Source organism: Xenopus laevis, chromosome 1S (genome assembly GCF_017654675.1).
Source record: "Xenopus laevis strain J_2021 chromosome 1S, Xenopus_laevis_v10.1, whole genome shotgun sequence".
Taxonomy (NCBI): Eukaryota; Metazoa; Chordata; class Amphibia; order Anura; family Pipidae; genus Xenopus; species Xenopus laevis.
In genome coordinates this window covers 58,920,060-58,931,726 of record NC_054372.1, presented here as the reverse complement: position 1 = coordinate 58,931,726, position 11,667 = coordinate 58,920,060, and the positions used below count along the sequence as shown (strand labels likewise).

Genomic DNA, 11,667 nt, shown 5'->3' with positions numbered 1-11,667 from the left:
TTTTAATTTGATCGTATGATTCTTGACTAATAGATCCCAATGACTATTAATAACATATTGACTAATGACTTGACACACTTTCTGCAGATACATGACAGGCCCCCTGTGTTAGACAAAATAGCTGAAAAAAATGTTACTGCCACCTGTCTAGCTGGTTTTATAAGATTTTACACTGTCAGAATTATGTATTACATTCTAAACTGGTTAAGGTCAGAGCTGTTTGTCTAAACAACTTTGCAATTAGTGTAAAGTAATTAGTGTAGTATTAGTAAAAAGTGTGCATAAAGGACAAATACTTTTATCTTTTAGTCTCCTTATATCCTAGAAGTAGTGATTTACAGAACAGACATTTTTTACATTCATCTTTCACCACTCTGTCTCTGCTTTATCTTCATCACTTCCCTTCTCTCCTTATGACAGTTCCTGTTACAGTCCAAGTTACTGCATGTATCACAATTGTTAGGGGTCACTCCATGATATATGAGAGTGACATATATAAAAGGACACATTTCATTGCTTCTCTCTCCTTCCACACAGTCACCATGGCTTAAGGACACCAAAACACTTCATTTCATAAACAGACCAGCCAATCTATAGGGTGATTGACATTTATGAGTGAAAAGGAGGTCATTAATAAATATCTTATATTATAGGGTACTATTTAAAAAATAAAATGAATAATACAGAAAATGGCCTGAACACTCTTCCTTCTGTCTGTGTGTTGTTTTTAATATGTTATTGAGTTGGAGAACATTTTCCAGATCTATAAATTATGCAACCCTCTGGCTACTGACTTCTCTCTGATGACATTTCATACAACTACAGTACCTCTCTGCAGTATAATCACACACCAACTTATGTCTCATAAGGGTTTATTCGCTCCAAAGAATAAGTTGCTTTTGCATTAAGTTTGTCTTTTATATGGCCCCTTTCTTTTTACCAATCCATGACCCAGGAATTGATCTGATGCAGGTTATGAATCAGGAGGCAACTTAAGATATACACTATTAATAATCAAAGCAAAGAGTGAGAGAGCTTACTAATATAAAAAAATATTTATTTTTATTTATTTTAAAAATTAGGTCACAAGGCTATTTGTCATTTTGGATACATGTTAATGTTCTGTTCATGTTCCTGTGTGCATCTGCCAAACACAATCCATCACATTCTCCAAAAAGGGTTTGGTGAAAAAGGTTACGGTTCGTTATTGTGTAGTTTCCATCCACATGCCAGCATATGGAATATGGAGCTTCTCATGGTTAATTGTAGGTGGATTTGTAGCTGGTCTAGAAATAGAATGCAGTAGCAATCGTCATAGTAAGGATTGAAAAGTTTTAATTGTGCTATCTGACTTTCTGAAGCTCTTTCCGCAACCAGGACGGTAGTGGTTGACCCAATCTGTGCAAAAGTTTTGACAATTCTACATTATGATCTTGATAATAACTTGATAGAAAAGCTCTGCACTGTATAGACATAGAAAGCAAAAAGAAAGATCATTGTTAAAAGCCAAATAAAAAGGCATCTCTATAGAAAGGGCATTACATCTCAAATTTTGTTTATGAAGTCATAGATTTTTGTGGGTCTCCAGCCATTTGTATTCATACAAAATCAAGTGTTTTCCGAAGTAACAGAAACATTAACATTTGTCTTATCTCTTTTTAGGCTATTGTCTGTTGGTATATAAGTACATAAATGTCCCATGGCCAGCCTCACCTCTGAATCCATTGGAGGGTATTTTCTACCTTTGCTCTTCCCAAGACATTTCGTTTTTCCTTCTTCCAAAAGCTGGCACCAAAATCCTTTTTGAGAATCAAATCTAAAAGCACAATATACAAATAAAAAATGACTTATGATGACAAATAATTAGAACTTGTCTTACTCCAAACAAAGCAAATGTGAATAGGTAATATTTTCTAAAGGAATATCCCTTATATATTTTCTCTTTGTATTTTTTTTCAGTTACGAAACTATATGATTGTTATCTCGAGGATAGAAAAAGATATGTTTATACATATTTTTTGCTCTTGGATATAAGCATAGAAAAATATAAGCATATATTTCAATCATATTTCCTCTCTCCTTCCTCACAGACATCCCTGTTGGGGCACTAAAATGAACTTCTTTTTAAAGACAAGCCAATCATTGGTGTCAGTCAGTTGAGTTGATACTTGTTTTCAAATAAACAGATGACTTTGAAGGAGTTGGTCGTATCCTTCTAAAAACAGGTAATTTAGTTATATTTCCCAGACATAAAGAGGGAAACCTGTCCGCTATTCAGATCTCTACTTTCTCCTTTATATACTACCCCTCCATGTACAATAAAATATTGTGTATTGTAATAGAAAATATACTCCATGCTGGAAAGTAAAGGTAATCCCTGTATGAAAGAAGAAGGACAGGTAGTATCATTGCTCCAGTGATTCTAATTCTTACCATCTACCTCAGGCTGGTTCTGCACTAATTCATAAAAATGCAGGACCCAGGGTACTGTGAGCTCCACACCTCCATTAAGTTTGCCATGTTGACATGTAGTTGTAATCCTGTACAACTAACATGCTAACAAAATTTCTTTTAACAAGCACATCTTAAAAGCCTAGGACCTAGGGTCTTGCTGATACGAACATTTATACAGATTACTGTGCATTTTGCCAAGCAGAGGGCACAGTGACAGAAAGATACTACAAGCTAAACATTTTGTGACTACTAACTACTTGAATCAAAAATCCAAAAATATATTCCCAGTCAATACTTTCAAAGTTAAAAAGTCACTCTTTATTTAGCATAAATATTAAAAAGTAGGCATACAGACCAATTGATGCTCCGCCTTATGCATTTCGCACCCACAGGCACTTATTCATAGGCTATGAATAAGTGCCTGTGGGTGCGAAACGCATAAGGCGGAGCATCAATTGGTCTGTATGCCTACTTTTTAATATTTATGATAAATAAAGAGTGACTTTTTAACTTTGAAAGTATTGACTGGGAATATATTTTTGGATTTTTGATTTGGGTGCCCTTTGGAGTTGGGGGCTATATTCCAGCATTTTTGGCCCTTTTTTTGACAGGCCTGTGTAGACTGCAGCAGCTGAGCAACAAGTGTTTTTTAATAACTACTTGAGACAACATACAATAAAGTATAAAGGAGGGTAACATAAATGGAAAATGTATAAAAGCTTACATGGGAAAAAACTGCAATACTCATTTTACTCATGTAATGTTGCAATTGCTGCCACTATATATTTTTTTTTATATACTTTATCTTTATTTCCAATTTTTCCATTGTAAAAGGAAGTTACAACATGTAAAAATAGCACAATTGTCTGAATCATATACATATTCCAAGATATCTCAGTTTCCACATCATTATTTTGACATTAGAATATAATTCCAATATACAAAGTAAGAGAGACAGGGAAAAGAAAAAGAGAGAGAAAGAGAAAGAAAAAGAGAAGAAAAAAAAAAAAGGGGGAGAAAGAGAACCCCCCAAGACATGTAGTCATCCCACCCCTCTTTCATTTCCAGCTTCATCTAGTTTCACTTTATTCTTTAATTGCATTTAACTCTAGTTCTCCTGTATAACAGTTCTAGCCATCTGCTGCCATAAGATTTTTATATTCTGATGTATCTTTGTACCTTATCCATGCCGACCATGTGGCAATATGTTTTTCCTGTGAACTATTATCATAAGAGATCATTTCCTCCATTTCCCTTATGGATTCGATTTCTCGTATCCACTTCTCTACTGAAGGGGGGTGGATCGATTTCCATTTCCTCGGTATCACTGCTCTTGCTGCTTGTAAGGCAAATTTTATAAAGCTATTTTTTATCTTCTTTATAGAGCCTGGCAACATGGACAGTAACCACACCTCCGGTGCCTCAGATAGATATCCCCCTGTTATTTGTATCAGGTGTTTGTTAATCTGCTCCCAGTACTTTCTTATTTTTGGGCACGTCCACCAGATGTGTAGAAATGTTCCAGGTTCCGTGGTGCATCTCCAACATTGATCTGTAGTTGCTGGGTATATTTTTTTTAATTTTGTTGGATATAGGTACCACCTCGTGAGAATTTTAAAGTTAGTTTCTTGCATCTTCACTGCCATGCTCATCTTGTGGGTAAGTACATAGGCCTTTTGCCACTCGTTGTCTGTAAAAGCTCTTCCAATCTCTCTCTCCCAGTTTATGGCATAGGTTGGTTGATTTTTAAACTTTATCTGGTTTATAATTCCAACTCCTAGTGATACAGTGTGTGTTGGAGGTACCTTTATTTGTATCAATTTCTCAAAAGGAGTAGCACTCTTTTTCTTGATCTCATTTTTTAACGATCTCTTATACCAATACATCAATTGGGTGTATTGAAAATTATGTATTGGTTTCTGTTCTAGTGGTGAGATTAATTTATTCAGAGATATCAGTCCTTCTTCATTCATCACCTCACAGGCTCTTAAACACTTCCCCTCCATCGCGTTTAAAAATCCTCCAGTTGTCATACCTGGGTTGAACTGGGGGTTCCCAGTTATCGGCAGAGCTGGGCCTGCATAATTTATGATCTCAGCTGCCACTATATTTAATCATTTCAGAAAGAATAACACATTCACCTCTTTTTACACCAAAATCGTCATAACATATATACCATGATTTATTACAAAGCTTTATAACCACATGTGGTTTTAGATGGTGTACTTTTGTACCAATGTGATGATCAATGTGATGCCCTTAAGTAAACTTTGCTATTCCTCCTAATTAAGTTCTGTTCACCAGCAGGTACTGTTAACTACTGTATGGTTTGCATTCAAGATCTTTATCTATTAATGGCATTAACCACTAGTTTATACATCTCTATATGAATACCTGGAAGATGGAGTAACACAGTAGGATATAATGAGCTATCTGTCATCAAAAATGTTTACATCCAGTTGGCAACATCTGATCCATACTGTAAATATGCCCCAGTCTAACTTCAGTAGGCTAATCATAGGCCATTGCTGGTTACCATAGGTTACGACATGGGGCTAAATGACCCTAAATAAGCAATTTGCATTTATATTTTTAGTTCAACTTACGCCAGTGCATCGGAATAGTTATAATATGGAGAAACTCCTAGAAACTTTTGAACTTCCTCCATGACATTTGCAGGGTCAGACCGTAGTTGTTGTCCATCAATAATGTGCAACTACAAAACAAAAAAAGTTAAAAACCCATTTAAATGTCTAGAGCAGGGGTCCCCAACCTTTTTGTACCCATGAGCCACATTCAAATGCAAAAAGAGCAACACAAGCATGAAAATAGTTCCTGGGGGTGCCAAATAAAGAATGTGATTGGCTATTTGGTAGCCTCTATGTGGACTGGCAGCCTATGGTAGGCTCTGTTTGGCCATACACCTGTTATTTTTATGCAACCAAAATTGCCTCTAAGCCTGGAATTCAAAAATAAGCACTTGCTTTGAGGCCACTGGGAGCAACATCCAAGGGGTTGGGGAGCAACATGTTGCTCATGAGTCACTGGTTGGGGATCACTGGTCTAGAGAATGTAATATTGTGCATTTGAAGGAATTGCTTTGTTTCCACTAGTATAAATATTAAAAAGAATAAAAAGTATTTCTTTATTTGACACAGTTTTTGTTCAAGGGAAAATTAATTGTGCTGAATTTCAGACTAGAAATGAATTACTGAAAACAAAATATTATATTATATTTTTCTGTAGCAAAAAACTTTTAAAAATGCCTGTTTCCTGAAATTTTAGGAGCATATTTATTATGCTGTGTAAAAAATTGTGGGATAATACACCACATCTCGCCACGTTTGCTGTGTAAAAAACTGTGTAAAATTGCTACTCGGTTTTTCTTATGTGACTATCTAAAAGCAATGTAAAATAAGGGTGTCAAATCTCGCATGGCGTACAGTTACACACAAACTTTCGCCATTTATTTTACACCGTATTTTTTTTGGCAAATTTTGTTTTACACAGCATAATGAATATGCTCCTTAGTCTCATTTTAGCATCTGGGTTACATTGCTATTTCTTTTTCTCTGTAATAATTAGACGAGTTTTGTATCTCTAGCTGAATGTTCAAATAAGAGCCAAAGGGCTAATATAAGGACTTGGAAACTTTTTAATGCACATTACTATTATTGGTACAGGTATAGGATCCTTTATCCGGAAAACCAATATCCAGACAGATCCGAGTTACGGAAAGGCTGTCTTCCGTAGACTCCATTTTATCCAAATAATCCAAATTTTGAAAAATGATTTCCTTTATCTCTATAAATGATAAAACAGTACCTTGTACTTGATCCAAACTAAGACATAATAAATCATTATCAAAATCAAAACCAGCCTATTGGGTTAATTTAATGTTTACATGATTTTCTAGTAGGTTTAAGTTATGAAGATCTAAATTACAGAAAACCCCAGGTCCTGAGCATTCTGGATAACAGGTACCATAGCTGTACTACTTCATTTATTTTATTAACCAGATTGATGCATTTTATAATATATCATTAATCCCCCTTTTTTATTTATTATTTATTTTTGCCATGGGACTTGTCCTTGGTTGGATTAAATTAAATGCAAGACCTGGACTGTTGGATCACAAGAAATTTTTCAAGGCCACACATCACTATTTTAAATCAGTATATGGCTACACTTCATCATATGGCAATAGAAAAGCTATTATATACATACATTAAAACCATTTAATTGAAAAGGTAAGGAACATGGCTTCTTGATTGTGGACAATTTGCAAAAAACACTGAAGACCTGACATTTCAGACAATGTATCTTGAATATATCGGAGTCATGTTTTCACTTGAATACAATTAGCGATTGACGAATTTGCGCCGTTTCGCTTTGCTGAAAAAACCGCAAAAAAATTTGCAAAACTGCGCCTGGGTAACGTTTTTGATGCCGACACCCGTTTTTGATGCCGACGCCTGTTTTTAACGCCGTCGTCCTTTTTTTTGGACGCCGGCGTAAATTTTCGCGCAAATTTGCCTTTTCAGTTTAGTGAGGGCCAATATATTTAGCTAACTCTCTGAATAAAGGATTAAACTTCCTTGCTGTTCACATGGATTGATCATCTCTAATAAACCTGGCTGACTTCTTCCAATAGGATAAGTACATTTCTGAACAAACTCAATATGTTAGACATTGCAAGCAAATTCATAAGGTAGGTAGTGATGGCCGAATCTGTCCCATTTTGCTTTGCCGAAAAAGCCACAAATTTACAGTGAAATTCATGAAACGTCAAAAATTTGTGACATTTCGACACATTGAGTCAATCTCAATTTGGCGACAATGTTAATATGTGCCAAATGCTTTAAAGTCAATGGGCGTTCGAATAATTTTGACGTGCATTCATTTTTATGCGTATGACTATTCTGACGCTGCAGATTTTTTCGCCGGCAAATTTTCGCTGCAGTTTCATGAATTCATTCGCTGGTGCCGAAATTCACCCTGAATTCACACCTGGGGAATTTATTCGCCCATCACTAAAGGTAGGTAATGCATTAATATATTTGTCAGATGTCTAATAATATAAGTACAAACCTCTTTGGTTTTTATGGGCATTTTAGAACATGTTATATCTGAGCTTACACTGGAGTGTTGCTTTTTTTATATAGAGATTTGCATTGTTATCTGTGGCAGCAATTTGTTTCCTGATAATATCGAAGAAATAGGATAAGGTTTTTTTCTCTAGAGATAATGCAGTGTTGTACAAACCGCTGTAAGAGCATATTACTTTTGTAGCAAAATGTTTTCCAGTTTGCAGCTTCAGGTGTCTTTAATATTTAAAGATTTGAAAATAGTAGATAGAGATTCACCAAGCAGTTTGTGACCAACGTGATTAGACAGATATACAAACACAGAATGGAGCTGTCATCTTGGCTTGCGTTGTCTGTCTCTGGATGTGTCTTGGAGTCAAAATGATATATTACCTGCAAGCACTGTTTCTGACATATTGTTGAGAAGTACTAGATATCTGAAAGCTTTTTGCACCTTTGTTTATTGATTTTGATAGGTATCTGCTACTTTTCTGAACCTTACCATTGGAAGTGTGGATAGTTCTCACAGAAAAAAATGTATTCTTTGTTATTTTGATGACTTTATTTTCAAGCTAATTTTTGTTGAAGAACTGGTTAACAATTCTAGAGCTGTTTGGATACAACATTCTACATTTTACATATCAGACACAAAATAGTCCACATGCTTTACGCAAATTAGAAAATTATTAGAAATGATTTATTGTTTTTAAAATAATTATTTGTTTTGCACATAAGCAAGCTGTTTCTTATGCATGTTTTGGTAGTAAATAAATAATAATTATATAACTGTGGAAGCAAGATGGTATAAAGTGCAAGATACGGGCTAATGTAATAAAATGTCTTAAGTTTGCCCAAATCTAGTGACCCATATCAATCAATCAAATGTATATATTAAAACAACCCACCATTATGTGCCACAGATAATGTTTTTCTTTTAAAGCAAGACACATAGATTCTACCCATGAATTAAGTATTAGTTAATGAAGGTGATATTATATATGACATACTGTCTGTACTCCAGTCATTGGAATTAACGTTGCTGCTTAAAATACCTGTGAAGGAGGAAAATACTCCAGCCATTTCTCTATATGATTTGCATACCAACCAGGGACCAAGCATTTCCTTTGAAGCAACTTAAGATGAGCTGGAGCATGGGGTCCAGCCGTTATTACTTCATAGAAACTGAATTTCAGAGCAGTAGAATCTTGATGTGCTCTTTGGTGCTGCAAAAAGATTATAATCTTTGAAAACATTTCATAAATAACATAAAGAAGCAAAGCATGATCTTATAATAAATTAACCTTTCTACATATTAGCCCTTTGATCTGTCTCAGTACGTTTTCCAATGGAAAGGGTGACACCAGAAGATCCATGTTTTATTTCTACTATTTATTTCCTGGGAAAACACTATGGCAACATAAATGTGTCTACTGGATTTTTATCCTATGCATCATTTTCTGAATTACAGTAACCAGCAGGCATTATTGCTAAAACATGCACTTGGATTATTGTAACTGAAGTATTGCAATGTGAATTACAATTTCTAGAATGCATTTAGCTAGTAAGGGCACAAAAAAATGAGGAGCACAACAGCTATCAAACTTGGTCAAATGGTGATTAAAAAGTGTTGCTTTACTATTGTGCTCCATGTTGGCACTTTTGGCAGAACCCCTCATTAAGGCTACACAAGTGCAATGGTCTCATTGTATGCAGAAACTCGTTCCTTGGATAAATAGTCTATACTCCATCATTATAATATTCATAATACTGTATAAGACACTGATGTGTCCATGTTACTCAGGTTAACACTCAGGCATAGTAAAAAGGCCTTGTATTTAACTTAGTATTTATTTGTGCTGTTGGTGGGTTCCAAGCTTTGGCTTTGATGGTGGTCCCCAGCTCTTCTCAAATTTCTTCATCATATCTGTATGTACTCCATTAGACTAACTTGATTTATGTAGGCTAGCAGGAAGATTGCTTGGGTATGTGCATTTCTCTAACCCTTTTCATCTGACCTGAGCTAACAGTGGCTGGGTTGCTAGTGTGTAGTATGCGTTAGAAAAACCATCAAGGAACTATAGGGTAGTACAAACCACCACATGTTTATTTGCCCCAGTTAAAAAGCTCAGCCAATATTTTGATTCAGTAATGAAAACAAATTCCTACTTCCCATTAGTCTTGGGGGGGGGGGAAGTTTAAAAATGGTAGAGAAAAAGTTTGAAAGGTCCAGACTTATATTGTGGGGTTTGGGTGTACGTGGGAACATGACCAAAATGCACCATGTTTTTTGCAACTTTTTTTTAACTGTTGTGCCTGCGCATGGCAGTGCTATGTACTGATTGAACAGGACATGGGCAGCACCTGGGAATCCCCTGACATTCATCAGGGAGTACATGCTAGGAGTGCTGGGGGTTGCAGCAAGATAGGGAGCCCTATACTCATCCCCTGCTTATTGTAAGCATTAAAGGGGTTGCTCAACTTTTTTGTTAACTTTTAGTATGATGTAGCAAGTAGTGATGGGCATATCTGTCCAGTTTTGCCCAAAACAATTTGCAATACGGCAAAAAAATTCAAAAACGCATTGAAGTCAATGGTCATCAAAATAATTTTGACGCGAGCGACAATTTTTATACACACGACTTTTTGTACAAATGCATTAAAGTCAATGGACGTCAAATTTTTTTTGATGCACAACAATTGCCACAAATCCATGCCTGCCGTATAAATTTGCCCATCACTAGTTGCAAGCGATATTCTAAGATAATTTTCAGTTGGTCATCTTTTTTCATTATTTGTTTGTACAGGTATCCATTATCGAAAACCCGTTATCTAAAAAGCTCCAAATAATTAAAAAATTTGAAAAAAATGTTTTTCATTTTTTTAAAACAGTGCCTTGTACTTGATCGAAACCAAGATGTAATTAATACTTATTAGAAGCAGAAGCAGCCTATTGGGTTTATTTATGTTTACAGGATTTTCGAGTAGTCTTAAGGTATGAAAATCTAAATTGCAGAAAGATATGGTATCCGGAAAGCCCTAGGTCCCGAGCATTCTGGATAACAAGTCCCACAAATTTCAGCAATCTGGTTGCTAGGGTTCAAGTTACCCTAGCAACCATGCACTGATTTTAATAAGAGACTAGAATATGAATGAGAAGGCCTGAATAGAAAGATGAATAATAAAAAGTAGCAATTACAATAAATTTGTAGCTTAACAGAGCTTTTAAAAGGGGACAGCAACCCCCCCATTTGAAAGCTGGACAGAGTCAATGAAAAGGCAAATAATTAAAAATATATATAAAAAAAATAAACAATGAAGACCATTTGAAAAGTTGCTTAGGATTAGCCGTTCTATAACATACTAAATGCTAACCTACAGGTTACCAGTCTTTTGGTAGCCTTTGCAGCCCTAGTCTAACCAAATGAGCATGAATATTTATTGGAGTCTTTTGAGGGAATGTAATAAAAGTCGTAACGGAAAAAATATTCGCAATGTGAAAAGTTATGCCTCTGTGCAAATAAATTTGCCTTTGTGTGAATTTTATATAGCTTTTGCGAACCTGGAAACTGTTTAGAGACCAGTTCCAACAGTGGAAGGTTTGCGAATTTTATAGTTAGCGCCAGTGCGCAGTGAATGTAATAAAACTTCTTACTGAAAAAGTTATGTTTGCTCCAAAAGATTACGACACCATCAAGCACTTCTTAAGTGGGCAATGCACAATTAAAATTCGCAATGTAATAACAGTTTAAGGAAGAGTATTACATTGTGAAATTAGACTTTTTATTTTTATTTGTGCTAATTGTTTTGCTTTTTGCGACTTTTATTACATTCCCCCATTTGCCTTTTATTATACTTTCTGTAACAGCTTCAAATTTTATGACTAGGAAGAGAAGAGTGCAAAGGAAAATTGCTTCTGGCATCCCTCTGGCAAACAGCATATATACTGTTTCTATGGAAACGTAGATACTTTAAAACACATCTGTGAAAGTTACAAATTGTTGTTCACAATCATAACAGAACTGTTGAAGCACAGAAGTATTCTTTTATGAAATGGTCAAACTGAAGTGGAACATTAATTGCAAGGTTGGTCTACTGTAATGATCATGCTCTGAATTCAGATGCCTTG

The 11,667-nt window shown here is 35.3% G+C and overlaps 1 protein-coding gene across 1 annotated transcript in view; it reads right to left on the bottom strand.

The window, feature by feature from the left end:
* Positions 1 to 1,271: 1,271 nt before the first annotated feature.
* LOC108706715 (bifunctional heparan sulfate N-deacetylase/N-sulfotransferase 3-like) overlaps positions 1,272 to 11,667 on the bottom strand; it is a 150,700-nt gene continuing 140,304 nt past the window's right edge. Inside the window, exons 11-14 of the mRNA XM_041579647.1 lie at positions 8,594 to 8,764; positions 5,061 to 5,170; positions 1,714 to 1,816; positions 1,272 to 1,463 (exon numbers count right to left, since the gene is read on the bottom strand). Of these exons, the coding sequence (XP_041435581.1) occupies positions 1,344 to 1,463; positions 1,714 to 1,816; positions 5,061 to 5,170; positions 8,594 to 8,764 (504 nt within the window). The 3' untranslated portion in view covers positions 1,272 to 1,343. The remainder of the gene's footprint in view (positions 1,464 to 1,713; positions 1,817 to 5,060; positions 5,171 to 8,593; positions 8,765 to 11,667) is intronic.